At 45.1% G+C, this 17,314-nt stretch overlaps 5 protein-coding genes and 3 non-coding genes across 8 annotated transcripts; 3 read left to right on the forward strand and 5 right to left on the reverse strand.

Annotated features, from left to right (window-relative positions):
* Positions 1-899: 899 nt before the first annotated feature.
* ATNIH1004_006389 (uncharacterized protein) lies at positions 900-1,458 on the reverse strand (the record flags this gene model as incomplete). Its single annotated transcript, XM_033571024.1, has 4 exons — positions 900-982; positions 1,035-1,228; positions 1,284-1,335; positions 1,395-1,458. The coding sequence occupies 4 exons, from the start codon at positions 1,456-1,458 to the stop codon at positions 900-902; spliced, it is 393 nt and encodes a 130-aa protein (XP_033427056.1).
* A 3,879-nt stretch (positions 1,459-5,337) lies between these two features.
* On the forward strand, positions 5,338-6,849 carry ATNIH1004_006390 (uncharacterized protein; the record flags this gene model as incomplete). Its single annotated transcript, XM_033571025.1, has 1 exon — positions 5,338-6,849. One exon carries the CDS (start codon positions 5,338-5,340, stop codon positions 6,847-6,849), a length of 1,512 nt encoding a protein of 503 aa, XP_033427057.1.
* Positions 6,850-7,526: 677 nt separating this feature from the next.
* On the reverse strand, positions 7,527-7,600 carry ATNIH1004_006391. Its single transcript has one exon. It is a non-coding gene; the product is annotated as a tRNA-Val (tRNA).
* A 2,938-nt stretch (positions 7,601-10,538) lies between these two features.
* ATNIH1004_006392 (uncharacterized protein) lies at positions 10,539-11,287 on the forward strand (the record flags this gene model as incomplete). Its single annotated transcript, XM_033571026.1, has 2 exons — positions 10,539-10,798; positions 10,861-11,287. The coding sequence occupies 2 exons, from the start codon at positions 10,539-10,541 to the stop codon at positions 11,285-11,287; spliced, it is 687 nt and encodes a 228-aa protein (XP_033427058.1).
* Positions 11,288-12,027: 740 nt separating this feature from the next.
* ATNIH1004_006393 (uncharacterized protein) lies at positions 12,028-12,666 on the forward strand (the record flags this gene model as incomplete). Its single annotated transcript, XM_033571027.1, has 1 exon — positions 12,028-12,666. The coding sequence occupies one exon, from the start codon at positions 12,028-12,030 to the stop codon at positions 12,664-12,666; it is 639 nt and encodes a 212-aa protein (XP_033427059.1).
* A 710-nt stretch (positions 12,667-13,376) lies between these two features.
* On the reverse strand, positions 13,377-13,448 carry ATNIH1004_006394. The gene has a single exon. It is a non-coding gene; the product is annotated as a tRNA-Glu (tRNA).
* A 23-nt stretch (positions 13,449-13,471) lies between these two features.
* ATNIH1004_006395 lies at positions 13,472-13,543 on the reverse strand. The gene has a single exon. It is a non-coding gene; the product is annotated as a tRNA-Glu (tRNA).
* Positions 13,544-14,278: 735 nt separating this feature from the next.
* On the reverse strand, positions 14,279-16,470 carry CAO1 (peroxisomal copper amine oxidase; the record flags this gene model as incomplete). Its single annotated transcript, XM_033571028.1, has 3 exons — positions 14,279-14,625; positions 14,699-15,949; positions 16,017-16,470. The coding sequence occupies 3 exons, from the start codon at positions 16,468-16,470 to the stop codon at positions 14,279-14,281; spliced, it is 2,052 nt and encodes a 683-aa protein (XP_033427060.1).
* Between the last annotated feature and the right edge of the window lie 844 nt (positions 16,471-17,314).

Here is a 17,314-nt window from a genome sequence, read left to right on the forward strand (position 1 = left end):
GCTATATAGTTGCTTCGCAAAACACATTCGTTGCATGCTCTCTTTAACAACCTCTTTATAAGCAACCCTCTGGCCTAGCCTTCGACGCGAAGGATAAGTGTGACGATCCATCAATCATTGTCTCAAGTTCACAATCCAATGTTCGCTTCCTTGGCCTTCCTCTGCTCACGCCCACTACACCGCCCAAGTTAGGGCAGCATCATAGCTCGAGGCAGAGCAGTATCGATGGGAATCACGGTATTTAAGAGACGGAGGAAGTCGCTAACCCAGGAAGTAAAGATTCGAAATCTGTTTTGTCCTATCGATATATATATATACTCACAAAAAAGCGCGTCTGAAAGCGAGCACATCTTCTCCACGGCTCGAAGAAGTATGGATGCTTGGATTCTAAAGATACAGCTTTATTCTGCATTCCGCAGGTGCCTAGAAATACAGATCGAGTATGCTACTGGGTCAAAAGGTCTTAATTACTATGTAGAGTGGCTCGATAGTGAAAAAGCTAGCGCAGGAGGGAAAGTACTTCAAATACAACTGTTATGATCATTCGCTCAGGGGAAGGAATGTGTGGCAGAAAAACACTGTAGCAGCTACACGCCGGTAGACTACTAGGGAGAATAACAATATCAACTGTATTGACTGCGCAACCAACACGCTTACCAACGTGCTCACTCTCCTTTTTTACTATCTAAAGGAATGGAAGCGATTCAGGGGGATGGTAATCGGATCCCCGAATTCCGATGTTTCTCTATCAACAACTCTTGACTTAGAGTGTCCGAAGGTAAAGAGGCCCTCAACGAGCAAAACAATCTTTTCGTTATTGCCAAAGGCATAATGTCGAAGGGGAGACGAACGGCTGGCCACCACGGCCGTCTGCGTCGCCGAGCCACAAACCAAGCAAGTTACCTTTGGAAATTCTGTATTGTTCGTAGTTGCAGGACCTGAGTCAAATTACTTAACATGACATATGCCATGCTTTTGACCTCTGTGACTGTGAGCGGGTGATCTTCCACTGATCTTGGACTGCGATGACTTACCCGGTGAGAACTCCTGCAAGAATAGCCGGCCCAGTGGTTTCAGTAAAGCCTTGAGATTAACGGGTGTGTCATGCAGAACAGAGGTTGCATGCAACTCCAGCGCAGCAATTAGCGGGATTTCCTCATGAGTTGCAAAGTAAATGGTTCTCACATTAGAAGCAATGACAAGCTCGTACTCCTCACGATAAAATCTTCTTCCAACTTGTCAGCTGTAGTTGATGAGACATAGCTATCGGAAAATTGGCTAACTCGTCAAGACGTTTGAGCTGCGATGTGATAGACTTGAAGTCTTTCGCAGGTTCTGGCACCGGGGCAAGTCATCGTCGGGTATGTCCTCCAACTGCTGTCCCGACTTCCAACCTTCAGCTTCCGCAGGCGTTTTGCCAGCAACTAGTTCATGTACTTCCCGTTCTCTGCTGCACATTTTGGCGCTACCAGCCCTTCCGTGCCGCGAAGTTGAAATTGCTTGGCCTAGTATAACCAGACTAAACCTTGACAGATGACGGCTTGCTTGCCAGGGAAGTGCCGCTCAAGACTTTCGAGCTGTCTCAACCCACTCCATCCATTGCAGTATTGTATTATCGTTTCGCCTAGGCTGGGTGGAATCTCGCGATGTATCCGGCTCATTGTCGAGATCCAAAGGGTCAACGAGCCACGGATGTTGCTGTAAACTACGGGTGAATTCGATACGCTGTGTTCCGTCGTCAAGCCAGAGGCCCGCCATCATCATAATATCGGTGCGAGTGGAAGAGTCGGGACGTTGCGTTTAGCGACTGTTGTTCCGCTGCGTTTTCATCCGAATTCATGCTCGCATCAAAATGGATCGTCGGACAAGGTGTGACTGGAAAACTTTCCGAAAAGCTTGAGTGGTACTAGCACCAGTATCCACGTTTGAAGGGAACAACAAAGTCATTGCCGGATGCTGCATGCTGTAGGTAGTGGACTGTGGGAAGAATTGACCCAAATTCCCACGACAGAATTCTATGGTCATGTCCGTTGCGTCCCTCACCTCCAAGCTTAAATTCTCCACAGTAGGGGCCCCAAAAGGAGAAGGCGTCCACGGCACTGACACTTCTTCTCTGCAGAAAAGTGACGTTGTGAATTCATTAGCCCCCAGGATCGGTTGTCCCAAAGACATGTTCGGACAATACTCAATCTGGAGGAACGATTGTAAGGTGTTTTGTACTATATCCATGGATGGGTTACATGCTTGCTCAAAATAATCGACTCTCAAGTATCAGCTCTTCTGACCGATGTCCTGCAATGGCTTACTGCATTATTTCGCTAGAAGCATTGGTATGCTGAACGTGCTCAGCAGTCCTAGTATCAGGGACATCATTGTCAACCAGTCTTGTTTTGCATAATCTTACCGCATATCATTCTCAAGACTTGTATTCTTGGATGGTTGAATTCTGGTTCTACTTTTGAGTGCCGTAGCGCTTCTTCTCGCGCGAAATGATGAGGAAGTTAAAAGTCAGCGCTGCCGCTGATTGCTAGAGTATCAGTTGGACTTGGGGGCTTCACATTCTCTCTCGCGCCCATGCGAAAGTGAGAGACACTGATTATCAGCGGTCTTTTCTTTCTCCTAAAGGATCGATGCACCGGTGCACACTTATCGCTCGAAGAATCGATTACTGTTAAGCGAACCTCGTTATAACGAGGCTAGACCAGCGCGGTTCGATAGAATAAGGGCTAGAGAGCAGGATCTTACACTCATTAGCTCACAAATAATATCAGACTGAGTATTTTTCGCAGAGCTTGAAAGATAACGAAAGGTACTGTATTGGTGTCCTCTTCGGCCTTTGGTTTTAACTTTCCCAATTCATTGCACGCCTCCTCGAAATACTCTGAGCACTCACATACCTTCTTTTTGACTGGGTCCACGATAATAGTGGGCGCTCAAGGCCACGTCTTTGAGATGAACGACGGGCGAGGCAGAAGAATATAATGACGAGTTTGTACCATTGTTGGGAATGCAGAGATGTAGTCTGTTCATCATAGCCTCATTGGTATATAAGTTAAAGCAAGCAACTTTGGAGTATATCGCACTATAGAGATATTTGTCTCTCATGCTTGCCTCGATAGCTTCAGACACAGCATATCGCCGGAAGGAACCAGCTATGGATGTCTTAAACCTACATCGTCGTCCTTATCCTGGCAATCCCGAGACTGGGGTGTGCAAAGCTCCTTCTAACAAAATGCGAAATAATAAGTCGCCATCCACAACTCTGCTGGGCGAACTTCCGCTCAAATTGCTATATCAGACACTTTCCTATCTGGATCGAACCAGTCTGGGGATTCTGCGTCGTGTCAACACAAGAACAAGAAGCCTAGTGGAATCTTTCCCAGCCTACTTTCCGCTAAGAAAGCATGCCTCAGACACATTCCGCGTTTTAGACGCAACAAATTATACCTCATATTTCTCAATTGACAGGCTATTTAACGAGCTATGTTATTCCCGGTGCCGGACATGTTCTGATTTTGGTCCTTTTCTTTACCTTCCAACCATCATCTGCAGTTGTTTAATTGCAGCATTTCCCAGCCAGAGTATCAAGTGGCGCCAACGCCAGATGTGATGCTTCACTTTGGACTACCATAGCTAGCTCTTAAGTCAGTCCCAATTATCCGCCCCCTTCCTAGCAAATGTGAAAAACAACGTATGCTTGACATTGCTCAGGCTAGAGCCTTTGGGTTACGGCGCCGCGGATGTTTAAAAGAAATGCAACAAGGATTTCGAGATCGTCCAGACAAGCGCAAGAAGAAGGAAGAACTTGCGCTTTTAAAATGGATAAAATGGAGTAAAAGGCGTAAAGGTATCCGGAGAGATTTTAAACTCCCATCACTTTGTTGTCGAAGAATTCGTATGAAACTCGTTGACTGCGACACCACTTCATAATGGAGGCTGTAGGGGACAGCTTCATTTCCATACTGGGATCGCTAAAAAGAGATATTGAAGCCAGACACTTACTGTCGAGCCTGTATTTACTACTATGAGGAGATGGAGGACAGTGCAGTAACATACCATCGGATTTAGGACTCCCAATTGGCGAGTAAACAGGCCATTAACCGAGCCTTTCTAGATGCAAAGGCAAATTACAATTTCCAAATTGAAGGGCCGTTCATCTGGCGCATCGGAAGATCCGGAACAGATCTATTGTGGATGCCAACGGTGCGGTGTCTAAGGCCAAGAAGAGTACGTGAAAGGGAGTAAGATGACAGATTTCGATGCGTGAAGGTGGACGAATTAGATGTTCACTCAGTGCTTCCCCCGGAGAACTTAGAGGAACAGACATCATTAGGGTACTTAAAAACCTTAGCTCTATCAAACATGGGTGCCACTACTCTGGTATGAGCCTGATATACTGGTGACAATGTGCTCTAAATGACCTATCTTTCCCGGATATAATGATGGGTATAATATTTGGGGTATGAAGCCAACTGGAAAAAATAAAATAATCCATTCCTTTATTATAGGCGCTACTATAAGGACTAAAGACTTCGGGGTAGGAGAGAAGGCGGTTTATCAAAGACAAGCTAGGACTGTAGAATATTGAAGGTCAATAAGAACCTGTCCTATTCTTTTGTTTAAATAGTTGGAAGTTCTAGAATATGAAGTGAAGGTCCTATACTTATATTAAGAAATAAAGATATATACTACCCTGGCGCGGTCATTTATTAAAACATCTAGAGGAAATTCCATATATTAATATTAAGGTAAAACAGGAAGGTAATAAAGTGTAGTGATAAATTTGGTGGAATGACAATGAGATCTATAGACATATTTGCCTAAATATTAACTTTTTATATGAGGAAAATAAAATCTTGAGCAAGTTTCCTATATCAAGGCATTAAGCAATTTTGTCTGAGAATTCAATTCGAACACGTAATTCAGATGCTTTACAGGGTTACATTTCTCAAGCATGTGTTGTCTCAAATTGAGATTGAAACTCTGTTCATACCAACCAAGCCCTTGCAAAAATGCCGTATCCATGGTCATCAGTTCTTACCCGCAGAATACTAGTCATAATCAGGACTATTAAATGTCAGTTGAAGAAGCCACGACGTTTCTGGTCTTAATTTCATGAGCTTGCTGCCCTACGGTTCATGTGAAGATGCTAAAAAAAAAAAAAAAAAAAGAGAGGGTCTCAGCCCAGCCACTTCAAGCTGTCGTTGTAATGCATCGCTGACGTGGTCGCCTTGCAGCATTCCGGAGGGGTAGGAAAAGTTGTCAACAGTCAACAGTTAAACACCAGATTCAGCTGTCTGTTCCTCTTCATCTCCATGAATGCAGGCACCCGACACCATGGCTGTTCCTACGGTGCGACGAGCTTTCAGCTCGATTTCGAAGCAAAGGTCGTTCTATACTGCTCGAGACAAACTCCACTTTGGACTATTCTTGCAATTGCTCCGCATAACTGTAGCTCTTGTTCTTCTTCCCTTCAACAATGCCATTCTCTTGGCAGCTTACATTGCGGGGTATTTCTCCTCACTTTCGCGCTCGGCCCCGATTCAAAGACGACAAGCGGCCCTGCGAGATGTGCAGTTCTATCCAAAAACAGTCCTCGTAACGGGAGTAGATACGCCATACGGATTATCAGTTGCGCGAAGTTGGTACTATCAAGGTCATCGGGTGGTCGGCGCAAATCTCACGGATTCGTCAATCCCCTCGGGAGAGAGCATGTCCAAATGCCTTGTCACTTTCTATCGTGTCCCGAAGTCGAACTATGTCTCTCGGCTGCTTGACATTATCCACCGTGAAAAAATCGATGTCTGGGTTCCCTGTTCTCACAGTGCCACCGTTTTTGAAGATGCAGTCGCCAAGCAGGTAATTGAGGGTCGGACCGATTGCAAATGTATAACTTTAGACACGGAGCTTGCGACGGTATTCAGCAGGGAAGAGACCTTTCGTCAGTACCTGGTTGAAAAGGGCCTACCAGTAGTGGAGAATCACCACGTCCAGTCGCGCGATTCCATCCATAAAATCTTACATCGGTCGCCCACCAAGACCTATCGCATGTACAGACCGAATTCCATCATGGGAGACGACAAAACTGTCATCCTGCCGAAGAGAACTATAAGTTTAACCTATTCAGAAGTTAGTGAGATCCAGATCTCGAAAGAGAGTCCATGGATTTTACAACAAGAGAGTCGTGTGGGAGAGATTCTGGCTGAGTTGTTGGTGGTCCGGGGTCATGTCAGGTCGATCAAAGTGCACCCGGCAGACAGTGTGCCAAACTGGGGTCAATCGCGCCTAGATGAGGGGCTCGCGGTGGCAATTCATAGGCTTATGGAGCGCTTTGCGTTAAAAGGTGGACATCGGATGACGGGTCATCTCTGTGTTCGATTGATGGTGGATGAGGAGGTCGACACCAACCATGTGCGCTACGCCCTTAGCATTGCCGGTTGCACACAGGGCGCAATTGCTGTCGCAAGTCTACTACAAGATGCATCAGATTCACTCATCCGTGGGTACTTAACAGTGGAATCACCACATCTCAACGGCATAGTGTCCACGGATTCCGTTGACACACTACGCATACAGGAAGCCAAATCCATCATATCTACAACACCACGTCCCAACTTCAGTCTTTATCAGAGCGTGAGAGAATGGGATGTTCGAAGCGTACTTCTTGCATTTTACCCAATTCTTCAGGAATTTGACCGACTGCTTAGTGAAATGGAAGATGTTCTTGGGTTCTGGAAGGGCTGGCGATTCTCGATTCATGACCCATTACCATGGTGGTGTGATGCCCATGTCTATCGACCATTGAAAGTGCTGGAATCGATATTCAGCAGCGATACGAAAAGAACATGAAACCGCTCAGCATTACTGCAACATACTCATTTCCCTCTACCTTCATTCGTTTATCATACCTTTATCCTTCTTTTTACTCTTCGACTCAGCAAAACTATAACGAGATAAAACAGGTGTTGGCATGGACCCTTAGTAGGCAACCACTCAGGTAGATGATTGAATCGTTAACTTCCGCATTATTCTATCATTTATATAGTCTCTTCTTACAGATAATTATATATTTCAAAATCGATTGTCTTACCATTTACTGTTTTAATAATTAGCTCCTTAAGCCTCAAGCCCCAGCTACACTAATCATAGGTTTACTCTACTTGGACCTCTGGTGCCTAATGATTCATGCATTTATAGAATAACTAGAGAGAGACAAAACGACCATAAAATGCCTTATTTTAACTCTAACATCCTTGGCTTCTCATTGGTTTCATTCTATAGTTGATAAACGAAAAAGCGGTAGTAACTTTATTTAAATTTCGAACACTCCTTCGGAACTATAGCCAGCTTAACATAGAATAAAGCTGAGAACAATGCAGAGATGCAAACTGTTACAGAGATGAAAGAGGGTATTTAAGGACAGCAAAGAAGAAAAAAGGGGAGGGAAAATCCTAGTCAAAATGCCTAAATAGAAAAGAAAGAAATAACAACGTAATTAAAATGAAAACAGAACAAGAAAAAAGAAATGACCAGTGCCGGGCTCGATCCGGCGACCTTATCGGTGTTAACGATACGTGATAACCAACTACACCAACCGGCCATTGTTGGATAACGTCCATCCAACAATGTTATAAAATAAAAAAACAATGAACATTCAAAGCAAAAATGTACATGCATTCATTCTACCTTGAGTAAAACACAACTATTTTTTGCCTCACCGGTGACTGTATAAGTGGATTAATCAAATCAACTAGTTACACTTAGTCGTCAACTAGATCATGAACACCGTAATGAGAAACCAAACTGTCTTCATTTTCTTGGTGGAATTTTATCTTAATAAAGGTGTCAATGTTCACACCCTCGTCTCTATTTAACATAGTCCATCCTCAATTGTTGTAAAAGGACCAAAATAGTTCTCGGATCAATGAAAGTTCCAATAGATCTCATCAAGCGTAGAGCTGTGTGGTGAAGCAAGGCAAATCCAAAAAAGGGACCATCTTTAATTTTTATGGTCTCACAATCTTGAAGTACCTCAAGAAAGTGCAAAACCTCAGCATAAAGCATACCAAAAATTGATTAAGATCGAGCTCCCAGTCCTCCAAACGCTCTAATAAGAGCTACCAAGTAGCAGCACACGTAAATTCAACAAGAGCAGGCTAAGCAAACTCACAATCGACCACTCCAATGACAACAAATTTTTGATGCATCAAGGATGACGTTGTCGGGGCAAAGGTCATCGCAATAGAGCCGGAACAGACCAAGTCGATTCATGTTGAAAGTGAACAGGCACTTTTGTACGGTCCAATCACCTGAGTCATCCTGTATAATAGCACCAATAAACGGAAATTTGGGCTTTGAAAGCTCCAGAAGGACCTCAGCCATGCCGAAATGAGCTGTCTTCAAGACAGACAGGGATTCTCGAGCTCAATCTGACCGTCACCTAAGACGAATCTTTGAGATATCCGCTCAAACAATTTCGATAAAATCTATCACAATGCATGGACCAAACACACATTTGCCAAATCCTAGGTCCTTTAGGAGAGGAATCTATGTTTGCTGAGCGACATATCCCATGACAGCGACCTCATCTTCAACCTTTTCATTGTGATCGAGGACCCGACCAAGTGTAGTAAAGCAAACCAGGACGCGATATCCATTTTCAAAAAAGCTTGCAGCCAGCTCGTAGTACGTATGCCGTACATGATGAAATTCCGACAGCCTTTTGATATTCTATTATGACTAATGAAAGGTGTTGCGGGCATACTTCTTATAGGGGTGTTTTATCATTATGTAGAATCCTCAAGTTTGTAGATCTGTGGAGCACAGCCGAGAAGCTAAAGGTATTGTGGCGTTTCTATGTTTCCATGAATAGACTCGTTTCCAGGAGAACGATATCTTAGTGTAACCTTTGTTTACATTCATGATTGGCCAATGGGCTTTTGATTAATTTGCTCTGTTTAATGTAAATTGATTGTAAATAGCATGGATGGAAGGTCAGGTGTCATTGAGATTTTGGATACAGCATAGGTCCTATGTTTCACTCTACAAGCAAGGTGCTTATCACCTATTTATTACCCTACCCCGTCTTTCCCAGCATATTTCTGCTATAATAGGTTAGGAATTTGTGAGGGGGTTCTTAACATACCAATCAATGGAAAAGAATTCGGACACAATTGCGCCATGGCTATTGGTAGAAAATTTCCCCCATAGTCTGCTTAAAAATGTTAGTCTTATGTTATCCTAAAATGCAGAGAGTAGTGATCTTAACAGGGATGTAGAGAATTGATGTATTGTCTGGACATACATACAAGTATTCTTACAATATTTATGACTAACAGTTAGATATTTAGGTTTGTTAAACATTGTTTCATAATTGAGCCAAAAAAAAAAAAGAAAAGGTGCTGTGTAGCCTTGCACCCTATATATAGTAACAGAAAATCTATAATACATAATTTTCTTAAATTGATAGGCTTTATTATTTCTTTAGTCTTCTATAGTCCACTCTTTTAGGATTCCGCCTTGTAAGGTTCCTGTTCTCTCCATGCTTGGAAGGGCTTCGTGTCGATATCCAAGGAATCCGTGGATAAAATGCCGGCTTGAAGTAGTGGATGCAACAAACAGATGCAAAAGTGTCCAGACTCCAGAACTCTACGGAGTATATGGAGCACTTGGTATTTGGCTGCACAGCCATTCAGGTCTCCACCTGTGAATTAATTTCCCTATGATACAACAGGATGCTGACTTACTTTATGCTGGGTGAGTAAGCAACCCTAAGCCACTTTTGGATCGATTACTGTATCGTACAGCACCTGTTCATAGCTGCAGTCTCCCTCGCAGCCTTTCATCTCTTTGGTCTTCTCTCCTTCTCTCCCTTATACTATCGTGGTTCTATCCTTGAACCATCTATTTCTGGGTTTGCCGTTGTGCGGTCGAGTCGTTGCTTTCCATCCGCCTGAGACCCGCCTACTAGTCTCCTTAGTGTCCGCGCGGCATTGATCGGGTTGCCCCGTTGCTGGTTTTCACTGCTTCGCATAAACAATTCCATTCCACCATTTTTCTCGGAGGCACACAACGACCTTTTCTGTTCCCACCTCTACCATTCTCGGCTACTATCTGACCTTCGACTTGAGTCACTGCATCTGATCGGTTAAATACCTACATATCATTAGCAGCGACTGTACATCCTTCTGTAACACTAGCCTTCCTTTTTTTGAGGAAGCGCTTTTCGTTAGGCACCACCGTTCCATTCTCCTTCATATCCAACGAAGATGAAATTGGCACGACCTTCATTCAATCCTGGACGGACAAAAAACATCATCCATGGAGTACAAGCGTTTCTTATCTTCCTGGCATGGGCTTTAACGATAGCCGTCTTCACAAAGGGTGGTGGGATTGATGGGCGGTCAGCCTGGTACTGGGCTCTGGTGGGTTTCGTCCATTCATCTCCTTGAGAACACCCTTCAATCGCAGCTCTAATGAATTTGTTTTTATAGTGCTGGTTCAGTATCCCTGGTTTAGTATATCTCGTGGCAGTGCCTATGTGGCCCCGCGCCCGACGCTTCGGAAATGTCTACGCTTTCGCAACCGTCGATTGCTTGTATGCTCTCTTGTGGTTCACCGCATGGGTATGCGTCGCCAGCTATGTTGCGCAGGGTAAAAGTGAGGGCAAAGCGGATGACGACAAGGACAAAGACAAGAATAAGGACAGCAAGAAAGGTGGTTGCGATAATTTCAAATACGGCAGTGCCAGTAAATGCAAAGTTAGCACCGCCACGGTGATCATGGGAGTTGTTATCTTGTAAGTTCAAGTGGTGCATTTGTTTCCTTCCCGCTATTTATGTCTAACCTCGTTTTCTGCAGCCTTCTCTTCATCGTAACTGCCTTCATGTCCTTCCGCAATGTTATGCACTTCCGTCGAACGGGGACTTTGCCCGATGCGGTCTCCGACCCTACATTCGCCGCTCAAAGCAAGGCTGCCTTCTCTTCCAACCCAGCGCACGAATTTGAGGAGGAGGAGGATGACTTCCGGTCCGGAAGGGCCACCGGCATGGGTTCCTCGGTCCGTGGCGACCGGGATGAGGACTATGCTCTCCTGCAACAGAGCGAAGTAGACGAGCTTGGGAATCCTAATGGACGCTCTGCGATGCACGGTACCTACGATCCGACCGCATCCACTGGCGGAGGCGTTCCACATGATCCGTACACCAGCTATGGCGGTGCATACGGACAGCATTACGCGCCGCCATCGGAGTACGGCTCAAACTTTAGCAGCGGCTACGGACGCTAGGAATGCTAGCTGGGAAATGTTTCAACTTTCGTTGTATCTCGAAATGACCATGGAGTGGTGTTTGTGGGCGCAATTTGCAATTGCTGTACTATCTTTGTTTCTCTAGCCTTTTTTTTTTTTTTTTTTTTCCTCAGTACTCAAAGCTCTGCATCTGATTGTGTTGCTTATTTGGGTCCTGAGCGGAGGGACTTGTCTGGACATGTTTACATTGTTTATTACATGATGATTTTGACGACATACTTTCCTTTCTGTGTCTAGCGTTGAGATACTAGGTTTCTCGGACGACTTTATAAGAATATGATTTACATAGAGTGCCCGGTATAGTCCTTGAATGTAGTGTTTCCAATTATGGATTCGATATCCAGACTTTTTATGGGATAGTTGCATGCATAAAGGAAATATAGACAAAACTAGAACTGTTGGCTGAGATGCCCAAGACGGTGCCATTCAATAGTGCTTGTGGAATTATTACACCGCCTTCTGTTCTAGGAACTGGTCTGTAGTGCTTCTTTTGGACAGCTTGCGGCCTGGACTAGGACCACCATCTCTCGATATTCTCAACCCTCAGTTTGGGCCGGCCACTACTACCAGAAGTACTCTAAAATTCGCGCCTACATCAAAAGGTAAAGTATTATTTCCCCAGTATGTATTTTCCCGTCTTCAATTAATCCAGCCCTTACTGACAACTACAAAGCCTAAGTACCGTCGAAAGATCCACCCTCGGCATCAACGCAATCACCATGGCCAGCAGTATCGATATCTTCAACCAATATCCTCTCCACCTCGATCCCACCTCCAAGGCTATATCTCTGGAGCCCTCATCGTCGCAATCCGCCCAACAGACAGCGTCCATCAATGAAGAGCTTAAATCACTGAATCTCCTGCACCGGTCTCTCCTTGCCCTTGACTCTCCCAACGTCCCTCCCCCTCCTCTCCCTATCAACCCGAAGCGCAGTGCCCAAATCACCAAGCTGCGCGATTCAGCCAACACCGCTTACCGCAAGAACAACCACGTCGAGGCTATCAAACTTTATACATACGCCATCGATATGGCCCTAGGACGTCCTGGTTGGGAGCCCGTGACTCTCGCGCGAGATGAGCTATCAGGTCTGTATGCCAACCGGGCGCAGGCACATATGGCGCAGCAGAATTGGCCTGAGGCCATGCTGGATGCCAAGACAAGTGTGGAAAGCAAGCATGTGGGGAACGTGAAGGCGTGGTGGCGTGCGGCGAAGTGTTTGGCGGAGATGACCCGGTGGCAGGAGGCGAAGACTTTGCTCGAACGTGGATTGGAGACCGAAGGGAGGAATAGCGAAGGTGGAAAGGAGCTGATGTCTTTGCTAGAGGAGGTTGAGGAAGGCCTCAAACGGTCCGCTTGATTAATTGACTGGGCATGGATGGGATTTTACGTGTTTCTGTTATGATTGTTCGGCGGTTTGTGGATTCTCCTTGTGCATGCATCTTCGAGTCCCTTTCTGTTATGAGCCTATATCGTGTTTATATTTTGGCGTTTGATACCGGATACCTGATTGAAGTAGTTAACATACCTGTCTCCTCTGGGGTAAGTATTCATGACTTGCATGTTAGAATGAGGTTAGAACAGTTTCCTCGGACTTGGCAATATGATTCTCTGGCTACTGGGTTGATATACAAAATCCATGCCTCTTACGTTGTCCGTTCCTTTTTAATCCGTCCATCACAAAAACGTACTGATCATGCTATACGAAGAGTAACCAGTCGTATATACACTTTAAACACGGGAAGAAGCGAATAAACTTAATTTATACAAGGCGCGTTTTTAGTAAGTGATCATCACAAGGGTTTTTCATAGCACGTTTCAATAGGTATATTCATCTAGTAAGTCCAATCCAATGGTAACTCACAGTAGAAAGAAATAATTATTTTATTTAAATGTTGAAATAACATAGTAGAAAAGGCACTATATCCAAACTGAACAAGACCAGCAATATAATGATTGCCAAGACCCATTTCTAAAGGAAAAAAGAACTACAGAGCACCCACCCATATCCACACCCAAAGGTAGCAAAAAATAAGTCTATCAAAACAAAATAAAAAAAGAAGCATCAATTTCCGATGCGGGGAATCGAACCCCGAGCTGCTGTGTGAGAGACAGCGATGTTGACCATTACACCACATCGGATGTGGAAAAGAAAGCTTCGAAATTTCCGATGCGGGGAATCGAACCCCGAGCTGCTGTGTGAGAGACAGCGATGTTAACCATTACACCACATCGGATGGATTGTTGAACAACTACATGGTTTTGTGCTATATAAAGCCTAACCTAGGACACTCTCGGCATGTGGAGCCATGGCTTTGGTTCCGAGGGTTTTATTGGTTGGATTAGGGTTATCTCAATGAGATACTCTGCACTCTGGGTTGAGAAGACTTGTGTATGGTTGAAGTAAATCAGGTGGTTTGTTATATTGATTAGTAGATTATGACTTAGATTGTTCCGCCTTTATATGGAAGCATTTTCTTCTATGAACGTTGTTAGAAAAAGAGAAATAGTTGCTGTGAAATATATATACAGACCAGCTTCATCAACAGCATAACTACCACATTGAAAATTTCACACGGTATTTATACCCCTTACTGTGAATCGATATGACTGCTTGCTTAATCAACACGGCGACGCCACATCTATATATGAGCCAATGATGGTGGCCAATTTATCCCTATCAAACTACTTATTCATTAAGGAAGCAGCTTAAATGGCGGTGATAAACATCACTATTGCCTGGAGTCTTATGGGTATAAATGTTTACAAACGTGTCTGCGGGTTATAGTTCCGTTAGGCGTTCGTATACTAACTGAACTACTTAGAGATTTGCTGAAGATGAGAAAAGGATAATATAACTTGGCAAACCAGTATGCAATGTCAATGTATCGTAAGAAGCTCATGATCCATAAAGGCTTAATATAAGAGGCATACTTTGTGAAAATAGCAGAATATGAAAACAAAGAACATCTTCAAACTTGTACGCTGGATCCATCACTCTTCTTACACGAGCATGCTGTGCTACTGGCTGCAATTTGGGATGGGGTACTGGCAAAGCTCGGGGGCACGTCCAAAGCTGGATTGCGGGTGAAGAAGTTCCTTGGACGAAGAAGTAAAGTCATCGGCTCTGCTGGCATAATAGGGAAATCCTCAGGAGACGGAAAATGCGTCAGACCAAAAGTATGCCACAATACGACATCCGTATTGTCAATGGAGCAACTAGGGCCAGCCTCCTCGATCCAAGCCGGTAGACCCAGTGAAGGCTCACCAGAGGTCTGTGGAACGTGGCGACCAGCAGGGTGGATCTGATCATCACAGTCTATTTGAAATGTTAGATAAGTCCCAGCCACTTAGTGAAGGAGCTAAAAAAAAAAAAAAAAACAAAGGCTTACATTTGGTGACATGCACAGCATGCCTGGCGAATCCAGCTCGCTTCCAGGCCAACCCACCCTCCTTGGGAAGCAGGGTAGGAACTTCACGACTGACCAACTTGTAACAAACAGGCTTCTTACTATAAGGGTTCAGCTTGTTGGTATTGGCCATTTCCCATGTCCGGCCAGTAGCACCGTTGTAGTCCGACATCGCCTCAAGTGGTGTAGTGTACTTGGTCTTTTTGGCATAGAACGCATTACCATACTTATTTTCAGTACTTCCGAGCTCCCCAGAACCACGGGTAGCATCAACCTGGAAGACTGTGTTGCTGGGCCCGTCAATATTGGGATCCACTCGCAGACAGAACAAGTGCTGGTGGTTGTGTGCATTGACACCAGGGTAGACCTCGGTACCCCAGCCATGTGTGTCCTCGCCTGGGTTCATAGCATAGGTGTTGAGGATTCCAGTCAGTTTGATGTCAAGCTGGACAGTACCGTCCTGGTGGAAGATCCAGTATACACAGTACTCGTAGTTGGCGGCAGTGAAGATGTGGGAAATAATTAATTTTCTGGAACGGGTGATAACCATCGATCCATCACGGAAGTCAGTGTGCTTGAATAGAATACCTGAATCTTCTTCATGAATGCAAATGGCATTTTTCACAATGGTGCTAGCTCCTGCACGGTTAACAAATGCGGCATCCATGTAGTGAATAGCACCCTTGCAGTCACAACCAAGAGACAAGCTGTTCGTCATATAGCCGCCACCGTATTCTCCCAAATCGAAAGCGTGCTTCCGTTGATGAGGATGCTCGGGATTTCCATATGGCACCACCATCTCGGCCAGCGAAAGACGGTAGAAGACGGGACGAATATTTCCTTTATCATTAAAAGTGATATTGTTGAGAACGATCCCTTCTCGGTAGTTGAAACCAACATGGATGCTCCAGTTTTGCCACTCAATGATACGTCCATTGACTGTGAATGACACACCCTCGGGTTGTGTGATGTGAATTGGCTTCAAGTCTGTTCGGAAACCCCCCTCCTTCTCGATCGCTGCCGGGTGGTAATTATTAGGAGGGGCTTTGCTGATGGGTCTCCGTACAGGAGGGACATCAATGTGGATAATTTCCTTCGTCTCGGCATTGTAGATAGGGCAGAAATCTAAAGGATACGTGTACTGCATATCATCGACATGAGGACGGTAGTACATAAGACCCTGCTGCAACCGGATGCTCGTCCCAAAACGCTCGTCGTACCCAATGGTCCAAGCTGTTGTTCTTTGTTATTAATTCTGATCCATGACAGTCAAACAGATTCAGAACCAAAAATAACCTACGATCACAATACACCTTATCCATATCTTCCTTCGGGATCCCAATAATGCCACACTGTTCGATGACTTTCGGGTCTTTCCGGGCAATATGCTCCACATCTTGCAAATCCTCCATCGTAATTAGCGGTTGCACACCGGGTGTATGTTTCCACTGAACAATCTTCTTCTGATCTAGATCGACGATTCCATCATAAACCTTGCCCCCCGGAGCAATGGCAACAATATCAGCCGCGCGTGTGGGACGAGGGGCTTTCTGTGGATCTGACAGCCATGCCATCATCTCCGCCTTGCGCGGCTCATACAAGGTTACAGCGTTAAAGTTCACCGTGCCATGTTCCTTTCGGATAAGGGCAACAGCAGCGTCGATTTCTGCTGTTGAGAGGGGGTCAAAAGGATGCGCTGGAGGGGAGGTGGCATTGACCTGGTAGGTCAACTGTTGAAGACGGTCAAAGACCATGGTTCAGGACGAGATATTAGACAATTTTTGTTGCGGGTGAGGAAGTCTGCGTCTCAGGCATGTATATCTAGATGCCTACCTACCACGGTGTTGTTTATATGACCGCAGTATCGGTTGATTTAGATTAAGTTGCCGTTAGATGCAACAGTGACACAAGGCAAGATGCGATAGTCCAGGCGGTCACACAAAAGATTGACATTTATTTTAAGATTCTGCAGGAGTAGCCAATCTTATAAGTTGGCGCATCGCTGCTGGCAATGCAAGGAGCTGGCACCTGGGGGTGAAAGCAAATCTGACAGTGCAGATAACACGAGCGATAAGGCGCCCCCGGATTGGTTAGCCTGATCAAGTCTAGCGTGCTAATTTGTGCCACTAATCCCTAATGCGGTAACACAAACCCTTGCCTGGTGTGTCCCCCCGCACGGGCTTAGAGGCACAGAGCGTGGGGTATCAGATGTGATTGCCTTGGAAAAGCTCGTGGGAAGGAAGGTCGATCGCCTTACCAGATGGAGACTGTAGCCTATCATACGGGATAGGACACTCTGTGAGGCTGCTGGTCAACAGTCCCTCTGACAATAGTATGGATACCTTGCCCTAGGATAGCAGTCCTAGCCTAAGGATAGTTTAATAAGACACGTACAAAGCGTTGAAGAAGCCAACAGACATCCACATGGCCAGTTCTAACGCCTACGATCTCGGAAATGCAAAAGGATAGTAAAGCTACATGAATTGAAAATCATATTCCAGCGTACACGAACACCGTACACCCCGCGCGAACACCATCCTCCAAGGTCATGCAAAGGATCTTAGGCAACGAACCCCATGGATGAACCGAAAACTGAAG

This window comes from Aspergillus tanneri, assembly GCF_003426965.1.
Source record: "Aspergillus tanneri strain NIH1004 chromosome Unknown AapTan_4_pilon_pilon_pilon, whole genome shotgun sequence".
Classification (NCBI taxonomy): domain Eukaryota; kingdom Fungi; phylum Ascomycota; class Eurotiomycetes; order Eurotiales; family Aspergillaceae; genus Aspergillus; species Aspergillus tanneri.